Below are 16,554 nucleotides of genomic sequence, written 5' to 3'. Positions count from 1 at the left end.
CCAGCTGCAGCCGGCGGCCTGGCGGCGTCTCCCGCACCGTCCCTGACTCCTCAAGTTATTTATTGCTTTTTTCATATTGAGAAACGCCAGATGATCCCGGAGATTTATAGAGGAGGTTATGCAATGTTATTTCTATGTAACCGTTGGTCGTACTGTTCCTCACAGTTTTGCAGGGGGAAGAAACTCTTCTCGTTAATGTAAACAAGGTATGCTGGAAAAGAGTGACTCACGCTGTCAGGATGCCTCTCGGAGGGGCTGCTTCATGTGCATCGAACGATAACAAAATCTCATGGCTACTGAAAACAAAATGGGCTTCCTATTGATTTTGGACAGTGCTGATCTGAACCTTAGAGGCCTGGCCAATGTTCAGCTTTTATCTTTCTGGCAGCAGGTTAAAATAATTCAAACAGAAGTTGAATATCTACTGGACCAGCCAACTGGCCCTAATCCAGCCCCCTCGGTCTCACTTGTTGCCCTTCTCAGATTTCATACATAATGATTTGCCGTAAGGGCTGGTAATGGCTTGTTTTTTAACCTTTTGGCTATTCTTTGCAGATTTGACAGCGATGAAAAATTCTTATTTAGGCAGATCTTTTAAGGTAAAAAAGCACAATGGATGACCTTAATATGAAATAAGTACCCTGTTCACCTCTGCCAGCCCAGGTCCCTTCTTTGCATCGGAAACATGAACCTCCCAGAGCCAGACTGGCAGCTGTCAGAACTGGCACATCCCCGTTTACATCCACAGGGCTTTGCTGCTTTGCACCAGCTGGGGCTCTCACAGACTTTGGGTGCTTGGGAAGCATTGGAGAGATCCTGCTCTCAGTGACAGTCATGAAAATCTTAAATAATTTCTTTAAACACTGACTTATACTTGAAGAAATGGGAGAAGGTGGGAGTACAGGACAGAGCATCCTGAGACATGGATGGTTTTGCTTTGGTCCTGGTCTTTGCTGCAACATGCTGGGTGTTTTTAAGGATTTAACATTGTTTGCTTGATCCCTCTTCCCCTTGCTCCACTATTCCACAGCTTCCATATCTGTAAAAGCTGAATATAATGACATTAATCTCCTTTATAAAACATTCCAGAGATCAGATGGTGTTCCTTATATGGCAGCTAGATATTAATAGGGAGATCAAAATTGGCCATATGAGTATGCCAACAGTGGATTAGTAAAATCCTTAGTATTTGGTGATCTCATCTCAGAAAATATTTCAGAAATCTTAGAGAAAATAATCTTAGAAAATAATCTCAGAAAGTGTGATATATCAGATCTCTAACCAAGTATTTTTCCTATATATCAGCTTCCCTTTACAGATACTTACAAAAGAAACTGAAGAAAAAAAAACTTCTTATATGCAGGTCACAACCAGCCCTGCTGTAACAATACCAACACTGTTCCCATAGCACACAGTTACATCGTGGTTGGTATTAAGCTCTATAGATTTGCAACATGGTGACTTCTCCACATATATAGCTGAAAAGATGTTAAAAAATTAACATGAAATACTGTATCTATTGCACACTAAAATTTCTAAGGCAATCTCACCCTGTTGTCATCAATATGCATGCTTCTGCTACAATGCCTTTGAAGTGAATGCTGCTGTGGTGCCACAGGGAGACACTTTGGATACAGAAAAATCTGCTTGCATCTGGAGTGCAGGCAGTAAAACCAGGCATGATTTTGATTTTCTTTTAGTTCAAAGAAGTCTGAAGTAACTCACTTCATTTAAACTCATTCCCATGGGCCTGATCCAAAGCCTTACTAAGAAACCTTATTAAAGGAGTAGCTCAAAACCCACTAGAAAGAGTCCTCTTCCCTTGCTGTCAGTGGGCTTTTTATCAGATCCTTCCACCCAAAGACTGAAGTTACACTGAAACCAGTTCAGGCGTTTCTGTGGTTGCATCTTTCTGAGCCCGGACAGAACCACCGCTGATTTCTGCACTTTGCTGCCACACAGCACCAGAGGCAGAGTGCTACAAAAGGCACAGTCTCAAGAAGCAGCTGAAGTTTCAGGAGTTACTGTATGCTTCTCAGTGATTACAGTTACCTCAATAAACAACAGAATCATATTCAAAATATCTCATCTCTGTATCTATTATTCTCCACACACATTCTCCCAGGACATACACACAGAGATGGAAAAACATCCTGTCCTTCAGTATCAACAGGTTAACTGAGTTTGTTACTTACATTTAATATCCTTCCTAAAAGCTGCAGCTGAAAGGCAGGCTGCTGGGTGTTGTCTGACAACCCAGCAGTTAAAAAAAATAAAGTGCTGAAAAACTCACCTTTGCTGTCAGAAATCAGATGAATGGAGAAGAACATTTCTCTTGCCCCCACAGGCTCCCTCGGCTCATGCCATGTCAGTTACACGCCGTGAGCTCAGAGCAAGTCTCCCCTTTCCAAGCGAGATCCTTTCCAGATGTGAGCGGCAGAATTACAGAGAGTAATAGGCAACCCTCTACCAACGAGAGTTTCCTGCACTTCCCAACAAAATCTGAGAGGAATTTTCCTAAGTCACCATATGGGAAAATGTGAGTAGGAAAGAGGAAGCAGCTATAGTCTGAATATAAAGACTTGGGCAAGAAACAATCTCCCATTGCTTTTTGTCAACACAGTTTGCAAGATCCATGAGAGATGCCAAAAGAAAGCGTGCTGGAATTGACAGAAGAGAAGCAGAGACGGTGTGTGCTTTAGCATTTCATTGCAGGATATTGGAGCTGCACTATCTGTTACTAGATCTTTAATTTTAGCTGCATTCAACACAAAATCTGAATTCCAGGTGGGAATGTCCTCCCATTCCCTGGGGGTCTGGTTCAAATTAGCCAGGAACAGACAGATCAGCAGTTTTTCCTGCATTTCATCTCCCTCCCCTTTAACTCCCGCTGGTTTTCAACCCATCAACTGATCTTCAGGGACCAGGGGTAGATAGGCTGAAATTACCAATGTCTTAGAAGCAAAGTCCCCAAATTTGATACAACACCCCATCTACCCAATCTCTTTTTTATCTTCTAAGTCCCATATTACAGCACTAAACATCAAAACAACCCTCCACCACACACATACACACACACACTCTCCAGCCCTGGTCATCTTTAGTCCAGAAGCCTTCCATTTCTTGTATCTCCCCTCTCAGTAAAAAAGAGAGGAACATGCTGTCTGTAACACAGAATGCTCCAGTGCAGCAATACTTCCAAGAAAGCAACAGCTTTTTGTGTGTTGACTGCAGCATTACTATTTTAAATGAAAAGCCACCTGCTTTGTGAATGTCCTGCAGCGCTCTGTACAGTACCTCCACAAAATCTGCAGAAGATCTGTCCTCACCAAGAACACAGCCTTCTTGCTGAATTCCAAAAAAGGGACACTGATTCTTTCCTCTCGACTCCAGCTGAACTAAAGTCTAAAGCAATTAAGTTATTTCCTCCCTCTCTTCTTCCAGGCTCATATCAACTGGAACTGATCCCCCTCTGTGCCACGTGTAAGTTTCGAAAGTTGGTGTGGGAAGTGTGTTTTTACTAAAACAAAAATAAAAACAAAACAAAGCTGGCTGCTTTCTCTTAGTGATTCAGAGATCCAGGATGCACTTGCCTGCTACCCTTTCTATATTACAGTGCCCTGAGTCCATAGAACAAAATTTACACAAGTGTTTTCAGGGAAGAGAAAAAAAGTGTGCTTATGTTGCGGGACCACCCCATCTTACCCAAGCCTGCAGACAGAGAGAAGGAGTAGAGTGATTACCTGGCTCACTTTTGATGCCAGAGCAGCCCACAAGGGAGAGGAGGAGAGCAGGATTCACCCTTCCCAAAAAGTGCATTTTTATCTGTTTTTGTTGTATAAGCATAGTACTTAGCTATCACGTTGCACCTAGAGATATACTACAGGACATTATAAAAAGAGGGGCATTATGCCTCCTTTAGTGGGGAAACAGAGGCACACAAGTGTCATAACCATCCCAGTATTACCCAGCAGGACAGAGCCAGTACCAGAAACCAGATATCCCATGTGCAAAGGTAACGCTTACAGCCTTACACTATGCTACAAATTACCTATATAGGCTGTTTTTTTCCAAGCTTTCACTTCCTCCACATCTTACCCTCTTACATCAACATATCCCAACCTTGCAATCTCCTATCTCCAGGCCCAGTGCTGCATTTCCATCATCAGAACCCACAAAACCCACAGGAAAACCAGAGCTGGAGTCAAACCTATCTAAAGGCATTCTGACCCACCACAAGCCAAAGGCTATGCCCTAGCATGGTATATGGACTCAGGCAACCACTGTTTCCATCACTACAGCTTTCTGGTACTTCCGGAGGAAAGAACTTCCACTGCAAGACTCAGACCCTAGAATTAGTTGCGGGAAACACTTCCAGTCAAACTCGAGTCTTTGTACTCTTACATGTTCCCTACTGATGGGTGACAGTGTGGTTGCAGCCTAAAGGAAGAAACATTTTCAGGTTTAAAAACTGAAGGTGAAGGCTCAGTTTAAACTTTGGTACAATCACTTCTTCAGATCACATAGATGGCAGCGAAACAAGTCCTGGGGCAAACAACTGCTAGGGTACTTCACTGAACAACTGGCAGCTATCACAGACCACATGTGCCACAGCATGCCATAGTGCTTTTGCAATGGGCCTGGCACACAGTGCACTGTGCAAGACCCAACCTTCTGCACTGGCTCCAGCAGAAAAAAAGCCCCAGTACTGGTCAAGGACAGACTTTGCTAACTTGAGCTCTTACTTTTCAAAGATACTCTTGCAGACCTCAGCATAAAGACACATCCAAGGCCAAGCTGCAGTATGCAGTACACTATATTCCACTACTATAACTGAGAAAGCTGGACGACTTACCTAAGTTACACCAAGGCTGCACTTGCCTCGTGGAACCACAGAGGATCAGCACAGAGGTAGCTCAAACCCATGAGACCTGCTCAGCTCTGACTTTGCAACTATTGCCATTGTCCTAAAGAGATTATAGGCTAAATTTAGATGTGATATGATAAACTCAAATAACACACACCCCAGTCAAGCAACAACATGGCAGAGAACAAAAGGTATAAGCAAATCCACTGAAGCATGAGCTCCAAGAACAGTGGTTCTACAGGCAGCTATACATCAGCTCATTTGTGATCAGCATGGAGTGAGCCATGAGGCATTCAGGAGATTTAAGTTTTAATTGTATCTTAAAAGGTGATAAAACGTTCTTTAGTCTCACCTCTATTTATCTGATTTAAATAAGACTCTACAGAAATACTGGCATTCCGGAAGTGTCCACTGCTATATGCTGATACTGTGCCTTTATTTGAAATGAGAGAAAAAAGCCCATCAAAATTCTTTTAAGTAACTTGCCGTCATTTGCTTTAAAAAATGAATAATCAAAACACAAAGAGTAAAAGGGGATTTTGTCTCCAAAGCAGGAAGGGAAGTATTTTTCAAACCTAAGTATGCACAACAGAGCCTGGCCATGAGCCTATTGGCATCTGTGTGTTGATCCGAATGAACTTTAAGATGTCTGTTCTCCCAGAGGACATGTACTGTTTAAAAAAAAAAAAAAAAAATCCATGACTGCTTTTAATCTACCTGAAATATGGGATACAGACACAGCATATTTTGTACTTGTTTTATACTACCCATGTTCCTTTTAGCCTGCTGCAGCATTATTAGGATATTTCTGTTCCTGTATCACAGTATATAACTAACGTTCCCCAGAGAACCCACCCAGGGCCATATAAAGCCATCTGCTTTTAAGTTAGCAATGAATTCTTCTTACAGAACAGCTCACACTGTCACTCCAACAAATTACGCTGATGTTTATTTAAGTAATAAAGGGATTTGTTCCAAACGGTTTTTTTCCCAGCATTTGTTCTCCACATGTGGTTTGCTTCCTCAAGTGTTGATTTTTCATAGTTAAGAGATTTTTTCCTGCCTTTTATCCACCAGGCTAATTGCATTCTTATTCTTTTCTGTTTAACGAGAGCTGACATCCAGCTCCGTGCTCTGTAAAACAGGAAGCGATGTAGTTCCTGTTCCAAGGAGGTAACAGTTTAAACTGACCTCAGATGAAATGGACATATGGAAAATGGATAAATCCAGCCTTGTGACTACTTGAAATTTTTCCTATTGTGAGAGGGAAGATGTAGTCAAGTCCCTTTATCCCATCCTCCCGCATCCTGAAATGATCCCCCAAAAGAATAGCTCCTTAACCCAGCTTCCACAAAGCATGCTCAGCTGTTCACAACCTCCTGAGCAAACTAATCTCTCTCTGCTGCTCAGCAAAGGGATCCCAGATTACCTTGTACTAGGAGGACTTGTTTTACACAAATAAAGCCACGATGAGCCACCTGCCAGATTCTCCCTTGTAATACCTGCAGTTATGAACACCTGCACTAGGCACTCCATGTCACACACCCCCATGAAGTTATTCAAGAGATAAGGTCAGCCCCACACAACATACACCTGCAGTAACTGCCTTCCCCCTAGACTGCCTCATCTGACCATGGATATGCCCTCATTTATCCACAGAAAGCTCTCTTGCAAATATCCCAAATTCAGAATTTCACAACAAATTCCTATTTGTTATCCTGATCAACATAGGAACTGAGATTTCTTGAAGTAGTACATTTTCTTAAGGAAATGAGCCGTGTTCTGACCATCAGCTTATCTTCTAATGACTCTAATTATAAGAAAAGCAGCAATCACTTTTGAGAATGCATATGGTATAAAGTGTGGTAATGTACTGCATTGTACCTATTTCTGACTAGACAAAGCAGCAGGACTGAAACACAAAACTCAAGTAAAAGTTTAAAAAGAAAATCTGTGCTCCAAATCCAAAGCATTCACTCCAATTCCTGCAAGCCAGATCTGCTGAGTCAGGCATCGCTCTGCTCACTGGCTCAACTCCGACAAATCTATTTGCTTCTCTTATAGCAATGAAACATGTTTTACTTTTTTTCTTTATTATGAAAATTCATATCTGAAAGAATTACATTCATTTTACAAAAGAAAGTAAAGATAAGATACACCTGCCAACCTGACAGCATCTCTGGCTGTCAAATGATTAATACGTTTATCACAGCTGGTAAAAAAAAAACCCAATAGCTGCAAAGGGTATTCACTGGAGTCCACAAAGGAAAAACAACCCTCCTAAGCATTTTAATGTCTAAAGCTGAAATTTCCTCTCATGTGAACTGGGAGTCTGAGAACATTGAACCCTCTGCCTAGAGGATATTTTTACTTGTATGGACTACTATGATCCATTTTAGCTTGTTTACACTTCAAAATTCATTTGCTTCTTTAATTAAACAGTGGCCAAAAATACATTCTGTCTGTGCTCAAAATTCTTGCAAAAGGCAGGTTCTTAGCTTGCAAACAGATATCTATCCAAAGCTCTTCTGGTGATATCAGTGATTCAACAAGAGGACAAAGCTTCCTAATGAACGGGCGTATATGCAACTGTGTAGAGGAACAAATTGTGTTCAGTACAGAATTACTGCTGCAATCCTGTAATTCCTCTTTATTTTAACCCACAAGCCAAATGGCAAGAATTTAGGAAAAAGCAGTGGATACATTAGCAAATGTTATTTTGTAGAGAGCTAACCCTGCTTTCGTTTGAGACACATGGCTCCTATCTGCCACAATCCTTTGGGTAAGTCAATAAACAAGTACACAAGAGGAAACCTGATTCATGTGACCAGATTGTATTTTAAGAAGTCTTCAGTGGAGCAAGGCCGTACCTGTCCTATTCAAGACTAAACTAACGCCTTGGAAAAGAAGATGAACAGTGGGGTGATAAAAGTTGATTCATCCAGATTTTAAAGACGAGGGCCGAGTACAAAAGCTGCAGGCAGGTCTGAACATTGAGTGCCTGGACAGTAAAACAGACAGTTGAAATTCAGTACAAATAAAGCAATGAATATGGAATAATTAAAAAAAAAGTTTCAGCTTCACAGTGCAGAAATAAACATTGAGTTAATAGGAAAGAAATGAGACCCCAGTTTTAAGAGATCTAAGAAAACATCAGCTCAAAACTAGTAGTGGTCAGAAACTGGGTAAAGAAAAATAAAAGCAGCAAATGCTCTTGTAGCTTGAAAGCTTTTTAACAGGACAATCAGAATGCAGCATACAGGAAGGATACATGGATGGCCAAAAGGTTACAAGGGCCTCTCCATGTGACACAGTTAAATAGACACAGCTGTGAAGCCTGAAGGTGATAGAGCAAGACTGTAAATACCAGGAGGGCTTCAAAGCTGTCCACTGTTTCTTCCAGTTAAAAAAAAAAAAAACCAAACCAACCCAAAAAAACCCCACAACAACAACAAAAAAACAACTAAGAGGTATACAATAAAACTGCAATATAAAAGATAAAAAGGAATGAATTTAATTCCACATGACATGTAGGTAAGCTACAGAAATTCTTGACGCATGCTAAAAAGCCATTAAGAATTCAAAAAGGGACCGAACAAATTCACGAAAGACTATCCACTAAGATAGACTTTAGGTATAGACCTAAAATCACTGGCAGCTAGGAAAGTATTCTGGGTAAACAGACGTTTGGGCCATCTTAATATTCCTTCCACAGTATCAACGGTCAGAAAATATAGTGCACTAGATCAATTTTTGTTCTGATTCAGTACAGCTATTTTTACTGCTCAGCAATCTGCTAACCATGCACACCAGATAAGGAGAATGATTGGCTTGTATTAGCTAATTTTTATTATGGTTTTAGTTAAACCAGGGAAGTGAAAGTTCATGCATAAGTTCCTCAGTCGTGGCCCACATATGTGAGGATGTGAGGTGCATATACTGGACTGAGATATAGTTTATGGAGTATCTACTGACAATGCCCAAGGAGGAAAAAATGAATGACTGCAGGAGCCCTTCATGACGATCTGTATAAAATAGTCAATTCAGAGCATTAACATGAAATCTGTGTTTACAAATCCGAAGAAGCAACACACAGAAGAACAGGAAAAGTGTATTTAATTTTCTATTAAACTTCCAGCCAGAATACATTTTCCCAAAACAGAAGTTAAAGCTTTTACATTACTGATAAGAGTTTCATAATGATCAACACCAGATTTTCTCAGGAGAAAACAGGTAAAATGTTGGTCATACTCCCTCTCTGCTCTCCTGGCAAACCTAATCTTTTTTCAAGGTGAAGTATTATCAAATCCTGTGAATTTGAAAGCAACGTTTCTAGTTCCTACTTACTTCTGGATGTTTTGTTTATTTTTTAATTCCAAAGTAGTAATAAGAAAAGTATTTTATAGCAAATTCCTAAAGCCTATTCTAAAAAAAAATGTTGTTAGAGATCCCCTTTATAAGACCATTTTAATTTAAGCAGCAGCAAATTTGTTAGAATGGAAGTCTGAAAGCATTTGTATGACCTGCTATTACAGCTTTTAAAAAAATGCAACTAATTTAATTGATATGTCAAACTATTTATAATCCTCCTCACTCTCTTTCCAACTAACCTGAACAACAGTAAGCAGCCTCATTCAACTCTATGTTTTATAAAATTTTTCATATTGATTAAAACAAAAATTGTAACAAATACCCACCGTATACCATTTGCAAGAGTTAGTGCCTCAAGCTTAGCCTAAAAATCTTTGCCACAGACAATCTGATGGAATTTATTAAGAAAATTAAGGTCTCTAACCACAGAATTTACTTGAGAGAGGTCCAATCAAACCCAGCCTGCGCCATATTATTGGTAATGTCTAGTTTCATTCTACTTTTTTGTCAAGAATATCAAGTACTGACTGTTTACTCTAATGAGCTCAAAGTTTAGCTTTGCCTGGCTGAAGTTGTAGATTCTGGAGTTTCATTGCCATGCCCATGTTCCCAGAAATCTTCAATTTGCCTTGAAAGAATGCCTAAAAAGAAAGATAGATGATATAAAATGCAATACAACATATTAGCCCAAATGCACCCCCCTCAAAGGTTATGGACTATTATGTATGTGCAGGTTCTGGCCTGCGGTTTTATATTTCTAACAGTTCTAGCAGATATCTCACATTCATCAACAAATGTGTTTTCTGACACTAGAAGGTAGAATAGTAAACTGAGGAAGTTGTATGCTTATTATATTTGTGATACCTAAAGAGAATAAACTTGGTATTGCATGTTTCTTGCATTATCATAACAATGGATCTGTATCAAAGCAAGGCAGAATACCCAATGTTTTGGTAATGCCAGTTCGTAGAAATACTTTCGTAGAAAGTGAAGATGATAAAGCAATAGTGTACAGTAGACGCCACAACTGATTTCTTACTCAAATCCCCCCCTGCCATTACTGATTTTGTTACTGATTAATTCAGTTTTACAAATCTAGTTTGTGAAGCAGACACACTAAAGATTTGGATTTTTCCTCCGGACCTTGTAAAAAGATGAACTGCATGCACTAAAATATTCGAATTGTAGATGTAAAATTGTAATTGCTTCTGAATTTCCTACATAGAATCATAGAATGTACATTACAACATTTCTATAATGTATTTTACCTTCAAACTTTTCTTAGACACACTTTAGTTGGTGAAAATTCTTATTTACCCTGTGATTACCAGACCAAAAACCTAAAAGAATGTTACCCAGAGCATTTCAAATTTAGAAGTACGGAACAGCAACTTAAAATTAACTTAGAAGTCTGGTTTACTTGTACACTATGGCTGCTTTTGACACACTACGGAATAAAAAAACCCAAATAATCATAGGCATTTAGTGGATGCTCACCTCAATTTCCATTTTTCAGCATCAACATTACTCCTTACACCAATGCCAGCTAGGAGCGTAAAGCCCTCCAAACAGAGGGCCAACATTCTTCTTTAAGTCATACTGCAAACACTAGTTTCCCCGTCTTCTCTGCAAACCAAGCACTATTATATCCCCTTCTGGATTACCTACAGGATGTCTGAGATAATATGCACCTGTTCAGAAGAGTAGATACTGTCTTTCCTGATTAATCTTACTTGACCAATTTGTTCAGAGAAAGTCAAGAACTGTCATTTTTCAGAACAGCCATGGCAGTTTTGGAGGAGGGGTTTTATTTAAATTATTTCAACTTAAACACACTCAAAACAAACAAACAAGTCAGTCCTCTTACCATCTCATCTTTGCTATACTTACTGTCTGAGGATTCATTTTGCCAGTCATGAGAGCTAACAGATCAGTGTCAGCCATTGTAATTGTACAATCCGCCTTCTTATCTGCAAGATACAGTTGACTATGAAGATTCAAACTGAGAGATGAAATAGTAATAGAAGCTGCAACTCCATGAAGAATCTGTTGATACTACAGGTTAGCAAAATGGTACCTGAAGTACATACAAATAAGGGCCATTATAAAAATATCACCAAGAGATCATCCAATAGCCAACAGGCATCTGTGCCACCTTGCAGCACAGACCATCCCAACACTGAAGAAAGACGGACCTTTCTGAAAGGTGCTAAGCAAATTCATTCCTTGAAAAGAAATAATAATCTGCTTGTAATCAAATAGAATGTTAATTGCAATTGAGACGATTGACGATCGTCTTAAGTTTTATAAAGCTTAAATTTACTAGTATTAAGATCAACTCAGAATAAATGTGGTTTTCCCTGTGACACACTCTGAAGATACTAATCACTGAAATTTCAGGCATTTCCTGCCTTCTCCTTCAATGGGAACAACATGTGCATTCTAAAAGCACTCATTTGAATTAATTCAAACCCAGAAGTTTTTAGAATCTTCTTACCAGAAATAAGCTGAAAACTTATTTTAATAAGCTCTGATAAAAATATAATGTATATACCAAAGGGGTAAAAACTGCACACATCTTTTCCTAGAGTCATCTTATTATTAAACTTAACTTTTTGAAAAAATGTTGTCCATACAACAGAAAACAGTACTTTTCTTTTTGTAATAACTTGGGATCAATGAATTTCAAATGAACCCCCTGTCATGTTTTTAATTAAAAGCTTTATGATGCAGGTTCATAGATATATGAGATTCTGAGGACAGACTTGTCTTTGGCTTTTTATTTACATTACTAGGATGCATGACTTCAGATACACGACAAGATATTTTCATGGCAAGGGTACAAATCCTTTGCTTCCAATACTTTTATGAGGTTGCCCACCACCACCCAGTCTGTGTTTTATTTATGTCTGCCCTTTTTAAAAATGGAAGTTGAAGGTTATGTCAGCTGGTACAGTATTGAAATCAGTCAAGTTTTATTGCTTGACTAGCTGCAGACTAGCCGCAGACGAGAAGTAACTTGACAAGATAGACAAGATAGCTTACCACCTACCAGTGTCTCCCAACAAAGCAACAGCTATAAATTACATTTCTGGCCCAAATTTTAAGAGGCAAGGACAACAAAATCCCTGAAGTTTGAATTTTTTTTTTTTAATTCTGATTTCTGTAAAAGTCATATGACAGATCTGTCTGGAGCCTCTAAGAAAACACGCAATTATCTAGACAGAACTCAGAGTAGAAGACGTTCAATTCTTGGTCTGAAAAATCATGGATTAAAAGTGTCAGTAATAAGAAAAGTTTAAAATTAAGGTAGCTCTACACCACTTTTGCTCAAGGTCACTATAGCTTAAACAGAATATGAATTTATATTCTTTTCATTGGTTTTATACGTTTTCTGCAATAATATAATAAAGTAGCACTGACCTGAATTAACTGCTACAGAGCCTTTGCCATTTTTCACATCCACTATCCAAGTTGCTTCTTTCCCATCAGGACCATCTTTTATTTTGAAGGCAAAGACTCCACCAATTTTCTTGACAAATTGTTCTCCTTCCTGTAATGACCATGTAATATGCAAATTATTCATTTACTTCAAAATAATTTTAAAATAGTTTGAATTAAACAGAAAGTAATTTCAAAACCTTTACCCTTTCTGCTAACATAGAAATATCTACTTCCCTCTATTAAGCTTTGTTTAACAACCATTTAAAAACAAAAACACCCCAACCACAAACTATGACTATCTATATTAAAATCTACCAATTAAAAAAATGACCACTGTCCTAACAGTCTTGTCTTGCTGTAAGTCTGACAAAATGTGATTTCTTCTTCCAATCACACTTACAAAGCAAGCAACAAACACCAACACAAACTTAAAGTTTCTTGTGTTAGTTAGCAAGCTCCTCACATACAATCTAAACTTGCCTTTACTGAAATACCCTTATGCAGGTAGGAATTGTCTGAAAAAAAAGAATTTAAAATCATGGCACAGCATAGAAAGATTTCTGACACAGTGAAATTCAAAGCTGTAACATTTGTTTCAATGAGCAGTACTGAGGAAGTGACTGATGCTACTATATTCCCATCAGGTTTCACACATGTTCTGTCATAAATTAAAATCTTGTTGTAGGTAAAAGAAGTAGTCAAATACCTCTTGGAGCTTCTTTTCAATCTCTTTGAAGACCAAATGTGACTTAAATCCATCAACAGCTGCACTGAGAGGCACAGCCGCAATACGGCCGGTGCTGAAATGAAAAACCCATTCATTTACATACTGTTAATCACATTTTCAACATCATGAATAGGCCTAACACTAGCAAGAACAGCCACACTGAAACACTTTAGCAGTGTAAAGCAACTATATGATACCAAAGTGAAGCTGGCTCTCTGATGGGCTTGACAGCTTGAATTACAGTCACTTCAAGTATTTACACGTTTTTGCATGTATGGACAGGATACTAATTTTATAATGAAAGTAAAACATTAATCTTATTAAGGCAAAACAGCAAACGCTACTGCCACACCTTGTGTGAAGAGACAGCAGCACATGCACCATCTCAGAGAACCACCTTTTTTTTTTTTTTTGGCAAAACAAATCCCTTTTCCCCTTCCAATTCATGTGGGCCTCTTTAACAGTCACAGAGGCACTAAGCATTATTCCTGATTCTCTGGAGCAGTCATTTGTCGTGAATGAGTGATTTAGATGCCTGACAGTAGTATGAAACCTAATTCTTCATTTCTGCAGAGGCACCCAGAGCCGAAGTACGTATAGAGATGTCCAAAGAAATGGCAATTCAAGCAGCAGGAAAAACGAGTTTACAATTATTACCATCTCTTGGCAGCAGAGTTCAAAATTATGGTCAGGTTTGATATTGTTGAAGTGACAGAATCACTTAGGAAATGTTGCTAGAACTTATTTGTGTGGTACTAACACTACCCCATAGATGTATGCCGGGGTAGTAATAGTAGGGACTATTTCATCTGAAGAAGACACATCAATTTTGCTAATAAACCAAGGCTGTACTAACAGGATGTAAAATCGTAAAGTGTCAAAAAAAAGCAGAACTGTTTCAAAGACTAATCCAAAATGGATCAAGTCCTGCTGTCCTTTACCTTGATGTACATTCTTGGTAGCTATTACTAAAGCCACTAATTACAGGCTGTATCTGAATCCAATGATTAAGTCTACGTGCATTGCTGTAGAAAAAATGATACAAAAGTATCTTTATAAACATGAAATGCCACCACCTTTCCCTTAATTACACAATACACAACATCATTCAATTACATAAGCGGTGTCTGAACAGATTAGCCGCACTGTTTCGTTCTAAAGTCTGATACACATTGGTGCCACTCCTTGTGTCAGGCATCTCCCGCACACAAAGCCTTTCGGAGAACTACGGGTTTTTAAGCTTCTCTAATGTAAGATGAAACTAGTATTGCTACGATTACTCTGTTTTGAGTTGTATCTAACAAAGAATTTAAAAAATTCTCAATACCAATGAAGGTGAAGTGAGCTGTAGTAAGTTAGACTTAATTTCTTCAGGAGAAATATTATCTATACATGCAAAGCTTTTCCTGACAGGAAGGCGCTACTTCTAGCAGTTACCTCAAGGTTAACAGTATACACAGAGCAGCAGATTCCATTCCATGAAATTACAATATTTTTAAAGACAAAGCTTAAAGCAATGGAAAATAGTATATTCCCTGTAACAGTCTTTTCCCCTCTGATTTAAAACTGTGTACCAACACCCATTGCCAAGTTTTGTAAGCATGTTTGAAGAGAATGAGAAGACATGAGAAGACATGATTTTTCCTGTATCAGGATTACCTATTTTCTCATACAACCTAACCTCTTACAGATTACAGAAGTGATAGAATTATCACTTCTGACGCTGTACTATAAAAAGTTACTGCTGCAGCCCTTCAAAGTTCAATTGCTTCTCTCATTACCTCTTCCACAGATTCTATTGTCACCTCCCAGGAATTGTACAGGTCTAGCTAAAACAAACATTAGATATATGAGTTGGGAGGGTAATACTTCTTTCTGGAAGTCCAGTACATGATTAATTTTACTGTTCACGGTTTTTAGAGCAAATATAAAGTATTGGCATCGAGCTTTAAAACCAAAACCATAACACCCACAGAGAGTAGCTCAATCTTTCTAAGCAAAGTTGAAAGTGAAAACATAAAGGGAACTGTGTAGTAAAAAAGTCTCTCCTGAAATTCTGGTATATTTACAAATTTTCAGAATTTTCTCTCAGTTCCTGTCCATCCTAGCATAGAACTATAGCAGATTGCAAGACAGCTTCATTGCAGTGTTCTCTCGCTCTGAAGTATACTAAAATTGCAAGTGCAAATTTTTTAGCCAGGACTGGATGAGTAACATGCCTGAATTTTAATAAGTACTTAGAATACCACATGTAACACATACAGCTGAAAGCAATTCTTCATGAAACCAAACTAGCAACAATTTCAGCAGTGAAAACCGTGGGTATCTCTATTCCCACAGATGTCTTGCTTTTGTTGGCAAGTCCCTAGTTTCAATTAATTCATTTTAACGTGGCCTGTTTTGTTCTTGCAAGGTTTTTTTTTGTTTTGTTGGCTTTTTTTCCTCCAAATATTAGACTTTTCCTTACAGGAAATCATGCCAGCCATTTTTATGGGCCAGTTTGCTCTTTTCAATAACTTATAGCTCACACTGCATATTGTTTATCGGGAATAGGACACTGTGTAAGTTATAATCTCTGTATACACCTGCAGTGCTGTAGGTACACAACAGGTCCAACTGCTGAGCAAATTTTAGTTTACAGTGCAATTTCTTCCCTGCACACAGGCAAACAATAATTCTAAAAAAACAAATTTTGAAACACAAAGATATGGGAGCACAGCCAACACAAAGCGAGCTTAGTTCACACCACTACTGAACCCACAGTGAAAGTCTCCAATGACAGTATAACCAAGACCTGTACACGAATGCTGAACGTGCATTTTCATTCAGCAGTGCATTTTCTTGCTCTATAGAGATACAGTCTGAAAGGTAACTATTTTGTAAGGTCTGTCAGCACACACAGTGCTGTTTTCTCCTCAAGAAGTCGGCTACACGCAGAAGGCAGACCCCACCACTTCTTCTCCCAGGGCATTACGCCGTGGAATCGGACCACCTCGTCTCGACTAGGCGCTGTGGGCAGCCACAGCCCCGCGGGGCTCTCACCTGGCGGCTCCGGGGAAGCCCATGCCGTAGAGGGTCACCACCACGGCCCCGCCGAGGCCCAGGTTGTGCTGCAGCGCGACCTTTGCCCCGGGAACCTGCCTCC

The 16,554-nt window shown here is 39.1% G+C and overlaps 1 protein-coding gene across 2 annotated transcripts; it reads right to left on the bottom strand.

Annotated features, from left to right (window-relative positions):
• Positions 1-8,962: 8,962 nt before the first annotated feature.
• LOC104079346 (non-specific lipid-transfer protein-like) lies at positions 8,963-16,548 on the bottom strand. 2 transcript variants are annotated; one of them, XM_009581359.1, is made up of 6 exons: positions 16,452-16,546; positions 14,821-14,829; positions 13,389-13,482; positions 12,662-12,791; positions 11,129-11,208; positions 8,967-9,879 (listed from the first exon to the last, which is right to left on the bottom strand). In XM_009581359.1, exons 1-6 carry the CDS (start codon positions 16,472-16,474, stop codon positions 9,784-9,786), a joined length of 432 nt encoding a protein of 143 aa, XP_009579654.1. In that variant the 5' UTR covers positions 16,475-16,546; the 3' UTR covers positions 8,967-9,783. The 2 variants fall into 2 exon arrangements, with proteins under 2 accessions (XP_009579653.1, XP_009579654.1); XM_009581358.1 differs by lacking the exon at positions 14,821-14,829 and having other exon boundaries at positions 8,963-9,879; positions 16,452-16,548.
• Positions 16,549-16,554: the final 6 nt, after the last annotated feature.

Source organism: Fulmarus glacialis, unplaced genomic scaffold (assembly GCF_000690835.1).
Source record: "Fulmarus glacialis isolate BGI_N327 unplaced genomic scaffold, ASM69083v1 scaffold44027, whole genome shotgun sequence".
Taxonomy (NCBI): domain Eukaryota; kingdom Metazoa; phylum Chordata; class Aves; order Procellariiformes; family Procellariidae; genus Fulmarus; species Fulmarus glacialis.
Note: the sequence above shows the minus strand (reverse complement) of the source record. Positions and strands in the feature narration are given on the sequence as shown.

Coding starts and splice junctions, on each gene's coding strand:
- LOC104079346 (XM_009581359.1), bottom strand. CDS start 16,474: ATGGGCTTCCCCGGAGCCGCCAG. Junction 12,792..13,388: donor TTGAAAAGAAGCTCCAAGAG/GTATTTGACTAC, acceptor TGGTCATTACAG/GAAGGAGAACAATTTGTCAA. Junction 9,880..11,128: donor GCAAAATGAATCCTCAGACA/GTAAGTATAGCA, acceptor CTTTCTTTTTAG/GCATTCTTTCAAGGCAAATT.